General features: G+C 39.4%; 1 protein-coding gene across 2 annotated transcripts in view; it reads right to left on the bottom strand.

Moving 5' to 3' along the window:
• znf609b (zinc finger protein 609b) overlaps positions 1-20,275 on the bottom strand; it is a 73,478-nt gene that overhangs the window by 37,468 nt on the left and 15,735 nt on the right. For both annotated transcript variants that reach the window (XM_029498182.1, XM_029498183.1), the window contains exon 2: positions 13,399-14,284. In XM_029498182.1, coding sequence (XP_029354042.1) covers positions 13,399-14,157 — 759 coding nt within the window. In that variant the 5' untranslated portion in view covers positions 14,158-14,284. The remainder of the gene's footprint in view (positions 1-13,398; positions 14,285-20,275) is intronic.

Here is a 20,275-nt window from a genome sequence, read left to right as displayed (position 1 = left end):
ACATGCGCTTCAGAATTAACGTTTGGCTGAGTCATCTGCAGTGGAGAGCTGGTTTATTTTGTTGTGCTGCAGCCGATAACTTCATCATAGCTTTTTATATATTGTTATTTTAATACACTTGCCCCTATCTGGGCCAAGTCTGGCCTCATCAAAAGAGCCACTGTCAGCTGCATAAATTTAAAATGTCATGTAAACAGTGACCGACTACTTGATGCCAGAGTCAAATAGTTCCATGTCATTGACTTTGAAAGGCCTTGGCAGCAAGCAAAGTAAAAACCTGAGTTGGAGCAGGGGAGCACAGTCCAACAACGGTGGTACACTTATTGCATATATAGTTTATTTATTTATTTATTCCTCTTGAAGAGCGGTACATTGGGGTGAGGATTTAAGGGATTCAGTGGTAATGAAGCGTTAAGTTGCTGGACTGTGGCCCAGGTCAGTGAGCCACACGATGCTTTACCTCATTCTTAAAACACTCTCTGTTCCCGGCATGTTTAACATGAGGGACGCCGATGTATTACTAACTAAGAATCACGATTTGCCTAATCAGTAAATCAGAGACAAACACATCTTGAATGATGCAGTTTGCTTCAGTTTTTTTCCACTCACATGAAGTGTGGGTAATGTTTTACTTTTATACTGTCATGATGACATCGCAATTTATGATGATACAAAATTATTTTTAAATTGACTGGAAAGTTTGTCCCTTTAACTTTAAGAACAATCTTTGAACGCATCAAAAGCATATAAATTATTTCGGAACAACTATAATGAAATCTCTTAAAAACAGCTTAAAAAGCTATTTGTGCAATGTAAATAACAGAACATTCCATAGACATTAATGAATTTATGTACAGGTTGTAAAGTAGAACCTTGTAGGACAATAAACAGCATGTTGGCATAAAAGCTCAATTGCAGCTGTCTGGATAAGATGGAACAACAAATCTTAAACGAAGAAAAAAAACCCACCATATTTTATATTCATGATCTCTCCAATTAATAAATCATATCAGCAATTTGGTTTGAAACAAAAAGAAGACATTTTTGAATTATTAAGTAATAATACAAATTCAGCCCTAAATTGCGGACAACCCCAGCATCCATCGAATCATGAATGTTTGACATTGGTCCCAAAGGAGGGACGTGTTCTCCTTTTAATTTCTATCAGCGGTATAATCCCCTTTTGAAATCCTTTTTAGGGTGAATTAGAAAGGCCCTGCATTCAAAGAGATGAGTGGAGAGAAGGGGGCAGGAATAATCACAAAGGCCGGGCTGTCTGTGTGTATTAGAATGGGAAAGAGAATCCTTTCATCTCAGATCTGTACTTCCAAGCTTGGAAGCATGCAAGCACACACAAACACACAATGCAAAGCAAATCTCAAATACACACTTGTCATAAGAGAAAGTAGAAGACCTCTATGTTGCCAAATTCATTTTAATATAGGATAGGCAGTTATTTATGTTTAAACAGATGATACTCAATTATGCTCCAAATGGGCATGATAGTCACTGGATTAGAGAAAAGCTTGTGTAAAAGCTTTGCTCTCAAGGCTGACCTCTCAGCTTGGCTCTAGGCAAGACGGAGCGCAGAGGAAAGCTCTAACATGACCTAACTCGCTTCTCCAATTTCTCTTGCTGAAATGTGGACTGCTGATCTATTTTTGGCAGACAGGCTTTTGACATCCTGTAAAATGTAATGAGAGGGATAAGCCCAGAGAACCTCTTCAGCCAGAAAACAAGAAACTCTCACCCACCCTCCCCCAAACAACACCATCTGACAGATAAGAAAATGGATTACCCATTATGTCTGTTTGCTCAGTTGTCTACTTCCATGAGGGTTTAACTGCGTATAAAATGACAAGCCTAGTTGTGTGTAAGAAGAGCTGACACTAAAAAGAGTGTGCGACTGTAAAAACATAAATATCTCATATACCCAGAAGATAAACATCACCGTATCCAACACGAAAGTTGTCAGGCCCGGCAGCTGTTCTTGCACCAACAGTTTTACCGGGAGCAACCAGAGGCTGGGCTTATGCTGTTGACTTGGCCGAGCTGTTAGCAGACTCTTGGCCTTGTTGCCATTGTCTCTGGGTCCAACCATCTAAAGAAAATATAAAAACCTGTCTATGGTACTTGGCAATGACGACTTTTATCTTTGATATGATCCTTAAATGTCACAATGAAGACACTGTTGTGCAATCTGGCTAAGGCTGCTAGGTCATGTTAGGTTGTGATAGCTAGAAGAGTTGAAGTGAACAGTTTTCTACCACTTTGGTTACAAGTGTTCTCACCACATACATGGTTTTATTACAAAACATTCATCAGAAAATTTTGCTCATTTTAAACTTAAACATTAACAATTTCTGCTAAATTATGTACAACCTTTAGTTCACCTCTGGTCTATTAATCCTCCGAGTTTCACAAAGAAAGAAGAAGAAGAAGAAAAAAAAAAAACACCCTTAATTTTAATCAAAACCAGACTTCCTTTCCATTTTTAAATGACATGCAAAACTAAAAGAGGAACGCAAGCCATGCACAGATATGTAGTTATATTCCCAAAAGGCTATACAACCAAGTGGTATTTTTAGGCCAATTATGGATAATCACACAGTGGGAGCTGGTGCACAGAACACAGTTAAGGATCTGAGTAGTCAATACAGCAAGTCTGGGCAAACCGGATTGTTTAAAGCATCTTTTCTGTCCAAATGGCTTTTGGGAGGCAAAAATTTCCCCCGATCCAGTATAATTATTATTTTTAAAAGATTAGATTCAATTTAATTCTGTGTCATACATCTGAACATCATATTTTGCCTATTGCCTGTTGGTTTAAAACAGTGATCCATTAGATGACAGCAACACATTTCCCAGAAGAACAGAAGAAAATCTCTGATTAATGAACATTAGCATATAAAAAGATGCAGTTTGCTGAGGAAAAATACTAACTTGGGTATGTTTTGGCTCAGAGATATTTTTTTTTTTTTACATCTCACTTACATTGAAGAAATGCCAGCTTCTGTCCACTTGCCCCACAACATTTTTTTTAATTAGTCAAGCAATTTGTAAGGAACGAATGGGATGACTAACAAATCATGCAAGTAATTTTTCCAACCACATTCATATTATTATTTCAGTTTCAGAAAATTTCAGGTTCTCAACTGTGAATGTTTTGCTTTAGTTGATCTAATACAAGACCGGAATTAATATTTTTTTTATTTTGAAAAAGACATTTAATTAAGTGAATTTGGACTCTAGGAAAATGTGAGGTTTTGGTCTTTTAAACCGAGAAATTAAAAAGAAAGAACAAGCAGTGGTTGCACTAAGGTGAATAATTTCAGAGAAGAAATATTGGTGATTGTTCAAACATGTTCCATTCAACAAACTGGCTGCAAACAATCCCTTTAGAAAAGTATTAAGGGGAGGGCAAGAAACGTAATCCTCTCTCTAATCACTCTTGCTCAAACACGGCTGTGCTGTTAACTTCCTCTTTGTTGAACTACAAACCTTTCTCAGGCTCTGTGGATGTTTCCTCATCATGTGCTCCGTGGTCAAACATGTTTCAGTGTTGATTATTTTAATGTGTCCACCAGAAAACGTCCACATTATGGGTCGAACTACGAATAGCAGAGATTCTTTTCATATGCACAAAACAATGGACACTGTAGGGAGAGAAAGCCTTTAGAAACAAGAAATCCCCAAACATAGTTTCCAGACTCCTTTACAACCATGGCAAGGCAGTACAAACTTTGAGCCACCTCTTTCCTTGCTGGTAGAAAATTCCAGTTGAGGAGGAGTGGGAGGGGGGCACGTCTGCGCCTCCCCACTGTGTGGGTTTTGTTCTGCTAATCAGACCACATGCCTCAAGGATTCAGGAATCCAAGAGCTCTCAGCCAGCTCCTCTCATTCCACATACAGCCGCAGCAGCCTATGACAAACTATTCAGTGTATTGGGGGTGGAAGGGGTGTTAAAGACTCTATCCATTCATAACACTGTTCAACCCTCTCTCTCTCCACTCCTAATCTGAGGCAGTTCTCTACCCCCATCTCCTCCCCCTCTTACCCCTCATATGCCCTCTCTGTCCTATCTCACCACAGCAGAGCTCTTTTTATGTCTGCATACTGCACACTGGGTCCGAATAGGCTCATGGTTTATTATTAGACCCTCGTCCAACACAGTTTTAAATAGAAAAACTAAAACTAAGCCTTCACCAAGTTAGTGCAATGAAAGTCTTGATATTTGCTTCTCTCTTTCCCTGGTTGCCCCCAACCCCCGTCCTTTTTATTTCAGTTTGTTTCCTCTCTCGTCTCCCATCCCTGCTTCTCTTGCTACTCATGCATTGAGAGGCGAAATGAGGCACGCGAAATTTGCAGGCTGACAATGGAAGACAGCTGCTCTTGGTGCATAAGTCTTTCATGATCTGAATTAGTTGTACAAGCCTTTCGCTCCCTTCCCCCCACACATGCCTCCCTCATAGAAAGCTGATCCAGACACAGCACAACACACCTTGTAGAGAGCTTAGGAGAGAGAGAAAAAGACAAAGCATGGCAGAGGCTTTGTCTGACAGACCTGTGATTGGGGTTTTGTTTTGGGTTTTGTTTTTTTTTTTTTTGGAAAAGAAGCCCATATTTTGTCTCTCTGCAGCAAATCTCTACATCGCTCCTTAATGAACACTGGTGTTTTAATGTGTTGTTTTTTGTTTCTACCAGAAGTTACTAAAAATTATATCAATGCTGAAATAGGTTCATATGGGTTGAATGCCAAAGGCCTTTTTGTACACTAAAGAAATGACATCCCATTATATTCTGGAAGTCATATTCTGGGATTTTATTGAAAAGGGATGAATTCAAAAAAGGGGACTCTGGGTTCACCACCTGTGTATTACAGTTTACATTTCAAGACAAAAGATTCAAAATTTTCTGTGCTTCACTAACTTGATTACAACAATGGATCAAACTAATAAAATTAAAATATATGTAACTATAAAATAAAGATATCAACAATGACTCGAAATCTATATCACACACTAACAACATACATGATTAATTCTGTCGATTAAGGAAATGTAAGTTGTTGCAAAAGTGCTCCTTTCCACAGAATCGTCTAGGAAAGCCTAATGCCAGGATGACATCCGCTAGTGGGAGTCAGAGTTGCATTTGTCACTAAATAACTGACTTGTTCCAATAAACAACAATATGGCATTTGCGGTCCCTGGATTGGATGTTTCAGGGTTTTTATGCACCTTAATTAGTTCCAGGAAAATGCAGGGTGGAAACAATTAGTTGGTTAATCCATATATCCATCTTTTACCCCTTATCCGTTTCCGGGTCGCAGGGGGTGCTGGAGCCAATCCCAGCTCACACTGGGCAAGGGTAGGGTACACTCTGGACAGGTCACTAGTCCATCACAGGGCCAACACACAGAGATGAACAATCACTCACACTCAGACCTACAGGCAATTTAGAGTCGCCAATTAACCTAAACATGATGAATTTGGACGGTAGGAGGAAACTGGAGTACTCGGAGGAAACACACGCAACCCACACAACAGCCTTCTCGTTGTGATGCAACAGCGCTAACCACTATGCCACCCTGCTGCCTAGTCAGTTAATGCAATCGACAAAATATGGCTCACTTTCTTTCATTGATTAATCAATAACATTTTTGTTATTTTGTTTTGCTTGTGCTGTGTGTCTCTTGAATCGGATGATTTCCTGTCCTAATAAATCATTAAATTGAATATCTTTTGGTTTTAAACAGTGGGTTGGACAAACTGAGGATATCTTGTCCTTAAGGAATAACTTCTTTCAATGGAAATCAGTAGTGAGAAATGTAAAGATTAATGGGAAATAAACATCAAATCATTGATAAAACATGGCCACCATTCATGGCTCAGATCAGTCCCAGTCACTCCAACCACAACTCTTTTAAAGTCTTCATTATGCCAGACTCTACTTGTGGTGAACTGAAGCTTACTTTATAGACCAACGCCGGATGTAACAGAAAATTCAAAAAGCCTGCATGTGGCAGAGGGATGCGACACAAACAAACTAAACCTTTGCAGTCAGCCTATAGTCATCTGAACTTTAGCAAAGGCCTTGTTCCAGCATGAAATATTTACAAACAATAAAACCTGTGGTGCCTGTGGACAGTGATTTCCTGTGCGACAAGACTATAAACTTCATGGTACATTCTTTTTCTAATTGAACTTCTGAATCTGGGTCTGCTGCATGGGCTATGTCATCTGGTACAATGGGGTCGCTCATATTGATTTCTACTGTTGATGACTCGTCTTTACAGCAATGTGAATCATAAAATTCTATTTAATTGAAAGTGCAGAACCACTGGACTGGCTGCAGCATGGGTTTGTTTTTTACTATTTTGATTTGCACTGGCATGTGAGTGAGGGATAAGACACTGTAAACCTTGAAAATGTGTGGTATGCATGGCATGTGTGTGTTGTCTACTGAAATCCGTGGCACACGGACATTCACATTTAATGAAAATATAAGAGAGCTAACCGATGGTATTACTATAACTATAACATAAAATGACCTTATTTTATATTTCATCTAGTCTAGTGTTTTGCATTGTCTGAAAGTTTAAAACATTGCACGTTATTTTGACAGCAGCAGCTGATTGTAGATGTGTAAAGCATTCAATCATTCATTCATCTTCCACCACTTATTTCCATTGCTGGAGTTGCTGGAGCCAATCCCAGCTCACACAGGGCGAGGGCAGGGTGCACCCTGGACAGGTCCCCAGTCCATCACAGGGCCAACATACAGAGAAACAAAGGGACCAATAACCACTCACACTTAGACCTGCAGACATTTTAGAGTCACCAACCAATGTAAACATGCATATCTTTGGACGGTGGAAGGAAATTGCAGTATTCAAAGGGAACCCATGCAAGCACGAGGGGAACATACAAACTCTGCACAGAAAGGTCCCAGGCCGGGGACCAAACCCGCGACCTTCTTATTGTGGGGCAACAGCGCTAACCACCATGCTGCCCTGCTGCCATATGGAAATGAATTAATGTCTAATGTTTTCTTCCTGTAGCAGAGAGAGGGACTCCCTAAGGGTGAGTGCTTCAAATGGGCAGGGACAACAACTCAAGAAATCTCAAGTGCTATGAACCATGGCTATCAGATAATCCACGCTTATTATTGAATTATTTATCATGTTTCTATGGATGTGGAATTTATTGAAAGCAGACAATTTTAAGTAGGATGTGATTAGAAACCAGTAAAGTGATCAGTGACATGGAATGGACAAAATTGTTTTCTATCATCACAGTGAGGTCAATTGTATTCATACGATTGAACCAATGTGTGAAAGGGCCAGACCAGAGTATTCTGGTGCAATCCATGCAAGCAGAATAAGTTGAGGAAATCCCCTGCATTCTGAAGGCTGCATGTTTGCGCAAAATACAAGGAAGATATAGCTTGTTTGAAACATGTTAGATGCTTCATTTCATCTGCATAATTGTTCTCTTGACAAATCTACAACTCTACAGCATTAGCTTTCCAGGAACACCGACAGGTAAGTCAAAAGCCTCACTTTGTTGTGAGGTTCTTGATATAATTTGCTCCACTTCTTAAAGTAAGTCGCAATCTTTCTTCTTTTCCAGAGCGCTTAAAAGTCCTGGAACTACTTAAAAGGAATGAGATGTAACACAATAGCAACAATCAGTAAGGCACAGGCAAAGAGAGAAAGAACTCAAGCTAGCTCTCATGAAATCTCTCCACTCCCCGAGCTGGACATCAGCAGAAATGCAGAGCAGTGGCTGTGCTCTTTCATTCAAGTGCAGCCTTCCTTTCTCTCGCCTCTTTTCAAAGTAACATTGCCAATGTAATTTTCCATGAGAGCTGCTCCATTTATCAAGGCCAGTGGCACATTGAGGGAGCTGATGAATGCCTTACTCCTCTAGATTTGTATAATGAGAGGTGGGAGGACGAGACACACTCAGAGGTGGTTAGCACTTGTACGAAGGAAGTAGAGATGATTTATTCACCATCAGAGAGCCAAAGCTTTGGGGAGATTTAACTTAGGACACCAACAATGTAACCGTGCTATTACACCTCTGCCATGGAGAACAAGATTGCTACTGAGACGCATACCGATTAATGCTCAGATTACACATAGACACAAGACAGCTAGTTCTTTTAAATTAACAGATAAATTGTAACCAGGCTGACAAATTTCCACAGCAGTTTATACACTTGACAGCAGTATTTGTATTTGCTGCTGTGTGTGTACTTTTTAATTAAACCAATCCTAATGTGCACATGACACAGACTTTAGAAAAGGTGCACAAAGGTTGTGTTCACATTTTTGAATATGATTCTGTAAAGCCATTGAGAAAAAGGGAAAAGGAAATTCACTTGTTGAAATAAGAAAAGGCTAGTTTTACATTTTACAGGCCATAAATGGCAAAAACAAATTACTTTAAACATCAGCACATAAGCTTGCATGTTCGCTAATGTGGAGATATGAGTCGGGTCAGCTAGCATTTATCACAATTTTTTTTTCAAGATACAAAGACTAGCACGACAACTGCTAGTTAATCAAACAAAACCTAATCAGCCATTATTTTGTATTTATACCAAACATTTGCCATTTCTAATCTCAGACTTTAAGGCATTGGGGTTTTTTTTTTTGTTTGTTTGTTTTTCTTTTGGAGAGTCAGTTAGCTGATTAATCAATAATACGGTGAACTGTGTGTAATGAGGAAATGTTATTGTGCTCCCACAGCTGTGATGAACAACAGTTTAGAGAAGTGCTCATTCGTCACACTGGGATTATGTTACTGTCTGAGATGACAGTGGCGTTCAGGAACTCTCGTCCTTTGCATCAACTGTGGCCAATGGGAATATCTGTTACAGAGCCAGGATGGTTCCACTTGATTAGGCATGCAAACTTTAGTTTTTTTGCTAGCTACTAGAATTGTAACCAATTTAAACTTTAAGAAGTGTTGGCTAATGCATGTCTTGCCTACTGAACAACCTGTCAATTAAGGTCTCTCACTGAATAGCACATTTAGTTTGGCGCTGGAAGCTGTTTGACATGCAGAGGTCCAAATAAGCTGAGAGACAACAATTTCTAAAATAAGATGCTGTAAAAGAACAATGAAACTATCTCATTTTTCAATTTATCATTTTACTTATGACATATAAAAACATCTCATCTGAGATGAACAACTTCCTAAATCTTGTCTATTTTGAACAACCAGAAATGTTCAGATTACACTGATAATATGTAAAATTTTCTTTTGAAAGGCTGAAATTCACAGATGTTTTCTCCTCTTTTTTCAACTATTTTCGGTTGAAAATGAAAGAAATATTTAATAGATCACTTGCTCTTAAGCCTCGAACACCAAAGATTCCTTTAGTCCACCTGCTCATTTTAACCATAAAACGACCAGAAAGTGTCCTGTGACCAAGTACTTTTGCCCATTTTTCCAGAACAGAACCTTCAATATTCAGCAATTTACACAATTCACATGTCCAAAGAATGTAGGGCTATTGAATACTTTAGTAGTCGAGCATTCTACTGAAAATTCTATCGATTAATTGAGTAATCAGATAAAACATATTTTTGTTTAGTTAAAGAGTAATTATAAACATAAATGAGAAAATAAGATATTTCACTTAATAATGAACAATTGGTTTCCTTTTTTAGACAATCAACATTTATCTTTTTCGCCGTCGCTTTCGTCGCCGTCATGTCTTTCCTCCATAGAGATAGAGCACATTTATGCCCCGCCCACACCAGCGGGGAAAACAATCAAGAGCTCTCCATTGACTTACACCAACCACGCAATGTCATTGAATTAGTTGAATCATCCTGCTTAGCAAAGTTAAATGTTTGAATGAACATAAACTATGTGACTGTATGTTGCATGGCGCATTTGCAAAATGTAAGAAGCCATATGATTGGCTGATGAATCTTCCAATGAGAAACCTACATTCGACTGACAGCTTTATCAGCCAATGGTGGTGTTGACTGACCTGCAATGTCAGGTCAGTCTCAAAATTCAATGTACAGATTTCATAAATGCACATTTAGCAATTTGTATGCTCCGTGAATTTATAAAGTGAAGCAAAGCGCGTGCTGAATTTAAATGATAGGTTTGCATACAAATCATGTTTGTGAAGCAAAGCGTGTGTATTTGCGAAACAGATTGTGTGTATTAGCGGGTCCGAAATACAACTACGAAACAAATAATGTGCATTCGTGAAAAAACCCTGCGAGAGTTCATTCATTATGAGACTGTTCTGACTCCGTGACATTAAAAGTAGCAGGCGAAATACCATGCCCTAAAAAAATTAAACGATTCCTTGAGGCAGAAATAAATTCCTTGATAATTTTTTGTAATCAAGGTACTCAAATTATTCGAGGAATCATTTCAGCCCTAAAAGAGTGTATTAATGGTTAACAATGAAGGAGCAGATTTGCCGACTTCTGGCAACAGTGTGAGTGGAGTTACTGTAATGGCCCTATATACAACTTCCCAACTTTCAGAAACTGATGGATTATCTCCAATGGAGCAAACATTCGCTAACTTACAGTAATTTGAAGTGCGGCTGTGCGAATCCGCTGCCAGCAGCACGCCTGGTGTAAAAGGGTTAAAATAGTAATTTCTTATCAACTGACTACTTGACTAATTGATTCACACTTTCCCCACCATTGACGAGATTTTCTGGTAATCTGCGTTTTCACAGTTATAATATAGGCGGCACTGTTGCGGATCTTGTGAATTACTATGGCACTCCTGGGTCCAAAATCAAACAAAGCAGAAGCTCTTCCAGAAAACTACGTAATTGACTACAAATAACACACTTTTATCCCACAGCAACAGCGTATGCACCATCATTGCACCTTGAGATGGAAAGTGCTGGCTCCATGGTAAAAACTTAAAACGTTAGAAGCAATAAAGGTTCTTATGGATGCAGACTTGGACAATTTCATATACAGTGTTTCTTTAGAAGAATTTAGAAGCGACAGGCAAAGAGCAGATGAAGGAGACATGGGAGACAGGGAAACAGAGAGATGCACTAGCAGACACAGAGATGGGGGTGACAGTGGAGGCGAATGGGATAGGTTCAAACTGACTGTTATTATTATTTTATTTTTGTTATTTTGCAGACATTGTTACAATGTAAATGAAAAACTGTCAAAATGTAAATAGCAAGTCAGATGTATCTCAAAAGTAAATGTCTTTGATAAAATAGTGATTTTCTCGTTTGTTTCATGAAAGTGACCAATATTCAAATGTTGATAACTCAAGAATAAATCAAAATAGAATAAAATATTTTTTTTCTGTTTAAAAGCTGAAGCTCTGCTCTTTCTTCTTGTATTTGATGTTTACATACTCCTAACAAAACATTTTTAGCGAGCCTTCAAAGGTTAGTGGATATGATCAAAAAGGCTATCTGGCAAATTTTTTATCAAACTCTGGTGCGGAAAGTGTTAACACACTAGTAGCTGTGCTTTTTTCCCACATTTAAAAACACTAAATCAGTATGTTAACCTCAGGAATGGTTCTTAGCATTGCCTTTAAAAACTGCAACACATGCTACAAGCAGCAGTTTCTGTATTAATGATAGTTTCATTTTCTCTTTAGCTCTAATTTCTTCCCACACTTGCCTTTTACCAATCCCACAAATTCTTATCTTGCGGCCATTCAAACATGAGTGAGTTTTATCAAGTAGTATTATCAAGGTCACTTGTATCAAGGCTAGGTCTATGTCCATCTTAACTATTGTTGTGCTTGGCCTGGCCCTGTCCCTCTTCCCTGAAAAATGTCAGGACAGGACTCATTCTCCATGTTGAGGCAGAGGCGGTGCCGTTAACACTGGCTGTTTTAACATACATATAATATTTTTTTGGTTTGATGTATTCAACATATCCATTAACTGGCATTGCCGACTTAAAAACTGCTTTTCAAGACAAAATTGTTGTGTTGAGTAACATAATCACATTCTTTTTTTCATCACGTTTTGATGGATACTTTTCTTCAGTCAGCTTCATCCTTTATTCAGTGCTGTCAACCAATTCATGTGGCTCACCCTCAAAAGCCTTTCATTCTAAGTACATTATGATGGCAAAGAATTTCCTGAAATTTCCTTTCATTGCATTCACTCCAAGGAGACTCTGCAGCTTGTGTTCATGACTGGGTGTCCTGGATTTAAGGAATCAAACAGGCTTCCTCACAGCCCATCCCCCATGCCACTTTCAGAGCAGCAGGAAAAACGACGAAGGCGTGTTTTGCACTAGCTCCCTCCCCCACATACTGCTCCACCAGGCATTACTGGGGCTTGTGGGATTAAGAATGGAACACGATGACAGACAAAAACAGTCCTCAACACCTCCCTGCTCTGCTGTCTTTTATACTGTGAGAGCATGAAAAGGCTGCTATGAGGCGTACAATAGACACAGTGATAGATCAACTCTGAGTGAACAAGATAAGTGTGGGTGAACAGCTACATGGATCTTTATATTGTTCTTTTATGACAATGTCATCATTGAAATTGTGTGATTGAAAAAGAAAAAAGTAGAGCACAATGTGACATTTATTTAACTTCACAGGCGTAATGCGATGTATACGGCTGACAGTATCCATTATATTCTAGACTGACAAATGGGAACAATTCCCTTATCTGACATTAGGACTTAGGTACTGTACATGAGCCAGCAAACCTGACACCTTCCTAGTTAATTGCAACAGATGTTGGCTTAATATTCACTTCAAGCATAAAACTTTTTTTTGTTTCGATGTACTTATACACCCTTTGAAAATGAATCAAGCCTCCACTGATAAGGACAGAAAACACCACTGTGAGGGCCATTTCCTGTAGCTGGTTTCATATTCATCAAGAGTGCCCTTTTTCACCATGTGCTAATAAGAGAAAACAGCAGTAGATCTTTTTATGCATCCCATGTCTGACAGCTTCAGGGGAAAGCAGTGTATCTCTCAGTTTTGCTGTTAGGGACAGGCTATCCCAGAGCACAACTCCAAGAGTGCTGCAATCTTCAGTCCTATTGTGTCCTGTATTAATTCACACGGCTGCTATTTCAAATTGTTTCAAATACACCTCCACCATTGTTAATGGCCTCTGGAAAATGGACCAAACTGTTTTGTTTTGGTTTTTTTTTTTTGTTTGTTTGTTTTTTTAAAAACAAGGAGCTCAGGGAGCTCTAGCATGCTTGCTAGCACTGCTTTATTTGAAGTTAAAATTTTACAAAGCAGAACAATGTTTGCATGAGGATCAGTTTTTTTGTTGTTTGTTTAGTCTTCGACGAAAACAAACACCAACCAAGGCTGAGCAGTTAAAATATGTATTAATTCAGCAAACAAATCTATGCATCAAGAGATAGCAAAGAGAAAAACTTACCTTTTCATTTTTCACCTTCTTTAATGTCTTGCATTCACTATTACCGTTTTCTACCTCCTCTGCTTCAGTCTTTGTGGCCAATGCTGGTACTATCCCAACAGGTTCAAGTGCAATATTCCCCATTTGATTGGCTTCTGCCAAGTCTGTTGATTGTGTGTTCTCAAAGGATGTATTACGGCTATTCCCCAAAGCGACGTGGCCTTGAGCCACAACATCCTTCTCCGCAGCAGCTATTGCCACGACTGGGGCTCCATCTGTTTTGTCCTTCTTACTTTTCCCGGTAGCCCCATCTTTCTCTTTTTTACTACTCAGAACACCTCGGGAGGCTTTGCCCCCCTTCTCCATGTTCCTTCCAGAGGTGGAATTACCGCCAGCAGCTCCTGCACTTGATGCTGTGCCTGTTGGCTCCCCCTGAGTCCGTCCTGTAGTTTCCTTTTTCCCCCCATCTCCAGCTGAAGCTTTGCTAGCATTGTCTTTAGAGTTCTTACTGCGCTTGTATTTGGATTTGCTTTCCTTGCTTTGAGAGCCAGATACTGGACTAACAAACCTGATGTTGTCAGGCAATGCTGCCACTGCACTTGGAGGTGCTGCCATGCCGTCCTTGGTACCAGACATCTCAAGTTTGTCTTTCTCTAAGTCAGCGTCGAGGTCAATAATCAGATTTCCAACACCAATATCCCACTCATCCCCGCTATCGTAAGTGTCCACCGCATTAGAGTCCACACCTTTCCCGCCTGCAGTGCCACCACTTAGGGACATTTTAGTGCCAACGGCCCAGGATTGCCTCAGTGAGGTCCGACACCCTCTCAGACGGTTGGGACTCCGGGGCACGGGTTAGAGAATCCTCACGGTCTGCTCGTTCCTGTCCCATTTAACCACATATTCCCTGAAAGAGAAATGAGAAAAGAGAGTTATGTTAGTCAAATAATTCAGACACAGAAACAATAGAACTGCAGTTGTTATCACAGAGCTGAACATTTCATAGGGTACAAGACACACACACAAAAAAAAAGAAAAAAAAAGTCATTTGATCATGGGCCAATAATTCTCTGATGATCACTGCGCAAACCACTATGGCAATACCCACTGGTGTGACAGCACTACTCTGAAACCCTCTCTTTATAATCACTTCCCACAGTCGTCATGGCAACCATGGGAAATGTAGCCTAAATCCTGCTTTGACAGCCAAGGTGGCCCCACTGTTCTGAATGACTAGCTCTCTTTTCACGAGGCACTGCTAATAGTGTCACTGCTGATAAATAAGGAGTAGCTGGTCTCACACACCCCCACACGGTTTATGGAGCCATGCCTTTTCAACTCAACAACACAATGGTAATCTCAAATTACTAGGGGAGCTTAGAAACATGAATGAACCAGTGTATGTCTCAGGAGAGGACCGGTTTGTTGTAGTTGTCTACACAAAGGTCATCATGTTTCATATGTTTTGGGAAGTAAATACAACACTGCTATACAGATCCCAGCTGCATCTAATTTTGAACCTACTTACAAAATAACATGATAGAAAGAAAAAAAAGCATATGAACTGTGATTCAACGTGAAACCTGAAGATATGTAATCTATCAACTAAACTGAGTTATACAGTATAGTTATGCAGTAACTATACAGTGGTGATAGAAAACCCGATAGTCTGGTCTTGAAACCTAAGTTATAGTTCACCAAAAGAATGTTTCTATTTCTTAAATGAAGACCTTGCAAATCTTTCAGTCGAGACGCTAAATTTAACTCCTCAGAAACTGTGAATAGCCTGGTGCTGATGGTTTAAAACATGAGAATCAATCATTAACACAAGAAGAATCTGCTAATTTTTTGAAAAGCTTGCTCTTACAGCCCCCAAAGAGCCCACTCCGCATAGGTAAACAATTAAGATCCGCATGCTTAGTTCTCATCTGTTCATGCAGTCAGGAACATGAGGGAGAAGCAAACCTGAGCGCAAAGGGCTCTGGGGTGATCAGATCAATACAGCTTTGCACAGGCATGAATGCTGATTATCCTCTTAGAGCTGCAGACACCAGTGACAAAACACAGCCAAACACAATGGAACCCCGAAAAGAGCTTCTTGACAAATAATTGAGTGTGGGATTTTATTTCTAAGAGGTGGCCATTTATGTGTTTGTATTATCTTTCGGACCTTCAGAAATAAATCCTGTATTTTCTAGTCAATACACAAAAGATTTTTCTTCACAGATTTGCTCTTACAGGGATCCTTATTCAGGTCAAGACATTGTGACCTCATCATGATTTGCTATTTTAACAATACATTACCTTGGCTGATCAAGAGCTTTAATTAAAAAAAGTTTTTAATTACATAAACTATTTGAGCTATTTGAACTATTTTACTAACAAACTTAGCAGCAACTATTTAACAGCTTAAATAAATTTTAATGTAAAATTTCTATTTTGCTATTTGTTATTTGGCTACTTTTTTAAGAACAGAAGAATTAGTCAAAAACAGCTTATTAAATCATAAATAACAGTAAGTTGCAGCCCAATCACAGCCTACTGCTAACTTTAAACTTTAAAATCATTTGTGTGCCAAATAACCGCAGATACTTGCTTGCGGTGCTAATAAGTGGGTAAAATAAATAGCGCAGAGATCTAACATAAATACAATGTGTTTTACCCAAAAAAACATTCCCACATATTTGTCTTACTATAAAGGCATTTCATCACATGAACAGAGTGGATGAAACAGTAGGAATATGACTATTTTATCTGAGATATTAGTTCCACTGCTAAACCTTGTTAAATGTTCAACTGATAAAAATTATGACAAAAACTGCACGTTTGTATGAAATTTTAAACCAGAAATAAAGCAGCTTGTGCCAACGAGTTCCCCCAGTTAACCCCTGAAGGCTCTCCAATAACTATGACCTCATCCAAACAGATTGTATAGTGCATTAGCATATTCTCTAATTTATTAGAATTAGTGGTACAATATACGTAATCTCCTCATAATGGGTGAGCTCAAAGATAGTTGAGTTATAACATCAAACAAATGTTGATTTAACTGCTATAGCCAAGGTGCCCTAGTCTTTGTTCCCTTCAAAAGACATAAACTGATTCATTTTGCAACATCAACTATTACTCAGCTCTCATTAAAACAAAATGGCAGCTGCGTAACACAGAGCCCATGGTGATTCAGTTAAGGGGCCATTTATATCACCCTGAGCAGTGATAGAGGTAAAACTGTTGAACCTCACAGATGGCTCCCCAAAGGAACAACAGTGGTGGCAGGTTTTGGAGGGTGGAGAGAGGCAGCTGTCCCTGTTTGACTGGGTAAATAGTTGTGAGGTCTAATTTGTGGAAGAAAGGTTGTGACTCTATCAGCAGTTGACCTACTGTACTGCCCTTAGCAGGTAGTGTAGTGCTAGCCCCTTTATAAAAAAAAAAAAAAAAAAAAAAAAAAAGTCCCCACTGAGGAAACGTCCCAGTGAGTGCCCTGTTGAGCGAAAGGCACGCGAGCTGTGCAAGTCCCAGAGTGCTTGTCCTTTTTTCACAGATCCAGTATCATTCAGCTATCTATCACAGAGGCCACCTCAGGGTGATTCTGCCTTGAAAGCTCAGGGGGAAGGGAAAAAAAAAAAACAGAGGGTAAAAGGCATTTCTTGTCAATTTGGTGTGGAAGCTGCATAAAATTCAGCCCTGGCATTTTGTAGTTGCCTGCATTTGACTGTTAGAAACACCATCTGTGCATCAAACCGAAATAACACTAAGTTTTATCTGTCATGATGGTTCTGGGGCTGGCTGCTTTTTCTTTACATAAGGCTGGTGAGGTAAAGAAAGGTGGAAAACAACATGTGCACAGAGAGCATACATGTTGTCATGCGTTGTGCGTATTATAATGCAGAGCACATAATTACAGTAAAGTTAATCAACTCCTTATCTGGCAAACATATAAACAGACCTTCATATTATAGGCATGTGCCAACCTGAAAGCTTCACAGTATGATTGTGAAAAAGTTTCCACTTAAAACAAAATCATTATTAATGTGTTTAGTTAATGTGTCTCATAATAATGAGCTTGCATATTGTCTAGTATGCAAGTGAGATCTTTCTCTGCAATTGTTCCTGCTATAATTATAAACTTAAAAACATACACCAAGTTATGATGTTTTTAATCGAGGTACATATACATTCATAATGATTATTGCTTCATCTCTGCTCCCAGTGCTCCAAACCTCATTAAGGACTGAAAAACGCTTCTCCAAAGTTACTTTAAATTGTCTTGCAGAGATGCAGGGAACAGTCTGGTTTATCATGGCTCACAGAGGAGATTTTAACACCTCCAAATTCTACATGGCCAGCATCACTGAAGCTCTGTGTTTCAAACAAGCACTGATGGTTGACCAGTGACAGTTCTCCATGAGCACTTGGGCTGGGCCAACATCCAACTACAACAATAAACCAAACGGCCAAAGCGACAATATGGTTTGTGTAACTTTTGATCATTTTAGTATGACTATTACTTTGGGGGGAAGACGCCCCTCCACACCAAAAAAGCATATACAACAATTCAATTACTATCCCAAATTTTAGAACATTTAATTTCTGGTCAGTGTAACAATCTACACAATTTTTCTTCAATTTTATTATTCCCTCTAAAACCAAACATGGACAAGCCATGACTCCAAATATGAAAGAGTCAGGCTAAAGCATCAAATAAATGCAATCTGAAAACACCAACAACAGCACTACAGCACTCTATTGCCATTACAGCTACAACTAAGATGGGCCGAGAGCTCTTCTTAGTTGATTTCTACAGACACAGAGATAAAACTGTCTGGTATGGTATGGTTTTCCCCACACAAGAAACTGATCAGGTATCACTGAGGGAACCAGCAAAGAATGGGTCTGATAAGCAGAATCAATAATTGCATTGGTTTTCCTTTCCAATTTTCCTTTTTTCTCCCCAAACACAAGACAATTATTTGCTAACAAAATGTTGTGAGTCTCATGCCACATGGTAAGGTTACTGGTTAAAAAACAACTATATATCAAACATGAATGCCACACTAAAACTCCGAATGCAAACTCTGGCGATGCACATCTTTTTCTCTGCAGGTTATTTAAAAGGCAGTTTGTCATCCACGGAGGCCCACAGTAACCTCCACGTAATTGGATTGTGAGCTTGAGCTGATTACCTAAATAGAAATGCTCTGAGTCAGTCCAGGTGATGGGAATCAGGAGTTTGTGGGTCAGCCAGCATCTTTATCAGTAAATATGTCAACAGGAAGTCCCAATCAGCAGCCAAGGATGACTTGGAGCTAATTTAATATTTGTACACATGTATTGTGTCATAGATCATTCATTTGGATGGCCCTGCATTTTATGGAAACATTAGAATTTCCATTTCTGTGTCAAATTGTGAGACTATATTTAGACTAATTTAGAAACTAACTGAGACCACTGTTGTATGCTACTGCTGAACACACACATTTTTGGGCATTATACTCAAAAAGGTATTGACTCCCTGGCTGCATCTCTTGGACTGGTAGCTGTGTCTCAAACTGATAGTAACCAAAAAAAGTGTGAAATATGCAGACTGTGCACTGACTGATTATCTGCCTCTGGTTTGATCCATTGAAAAACAAAGGTCTCACATTAACACTGCCTAAAACTGTATCATTGTCCATGGTAGTTTTATATCCAGTTTTTTCTCTTTGAAAGAAAGGATAATTGGTCCCTAGCTACTGCCAAGTATACACAATTACATCAACACTTCAGGTAGATGAATCAAACTATGCGGTTTAGGTGTTACAATAATAATAATGACACATTTTACTTAGAAAAGCCTTTCAAAACGCCCCAAGACCCTTCACGAGCAATGATCAAACACAAATACGGGTTAAAAGAGCAGCATTGACACTGGATTGTAGATAAATAAGTAATGAAATAAAAAGGCAAACAATGAGTTCATGTGTTAAAATTATGTTGTAACAGGAAAGGCTAATCTGTGCAGGTTTGTTTGTAGTTGTGTTAAAATGAAAGCAAAGGATGGACTGTGTCGCAGAACTTCACGGAGAGCCTGCCAGAGCTTCGGGCCAGCCACACTGAAAGCCCTGTCACCCATGGTGCGGAAGCTCAAGGGGTTAATGGAGAGTAGAGGACCATCGGAGGAGCGTGATGAACAAGGAAACGTGTAGGGATTGTAGTAGTGTGGACAAGTAAGGTGGCGGCAAGCAGTGGAGAGATTTGTAGACTAGAAGAACTCTAAAGCAGATGCGGTATTTGACTTAAGGCCAGTGTAGCTGCTGGAGGGTGGGGGGATGTGTTCCCAATACCTTGTGTTGGAAAGAATTCTGGCAGCTGAATTTTGTACATACTGCAGTCTGTTTAATCTCTGAGTGGGTATACCAAAGAGGGCATTGCAGTAGTCCAGACGGGATGTAATGAAGGCATGGAGGAGAGTTTCAGCAGCAGAATGAGAAGGAGAGGGGCACAGTCATGCAAAGTTCTTCATGGGGGGGGGGGCTCTTTTAGTTATGTCCCTGATATGCATCAGAACAGAGGGCTGAGTCTGAGGCAACAGCAAGGTTTTTGACTTCAGCAACTATGGATGTCATAAGACATCTGCATGAGGGTTTCCAGGTCATCTGATTTGATCACCATTTAGGCAGGTACTCTTGATTTAAAAACAGGGCTTGAAATTCATTTTTCAAAATGAGGGGGAATTTCCCCCTTAAATGACTCACATTGGGGCGGTGACATAAGTAATTTACGCAATCTGATTACAGTTCTAGGCTCTCATTTGATAGGAACTACAAACCAAACTAACCAACTACAAACTACACACAAACCAAACTCCCATGAGAACTACAAACATTCTAAGGCCTTTTATCTGCATGCATTTGCACCA

Source organism: Echeneis naucrates, chromosome 3, assembly GCF_900963305.1.
Source record: "Echeneis naucrates chromosome 3, fEcheNa1.1, whole genome shotgun sequence".
NCBI lineage: Eukaryota > Metazoa > Chordata > Actinopteri > Carangiformes > Echeneidae > Echeneis > Echeneis naucrates.
The sequence above is the reverse complement of the archived record's forward strand: the minus strand, read 5'-3'. Positions and strand labels throughout refer to the sequence as shown.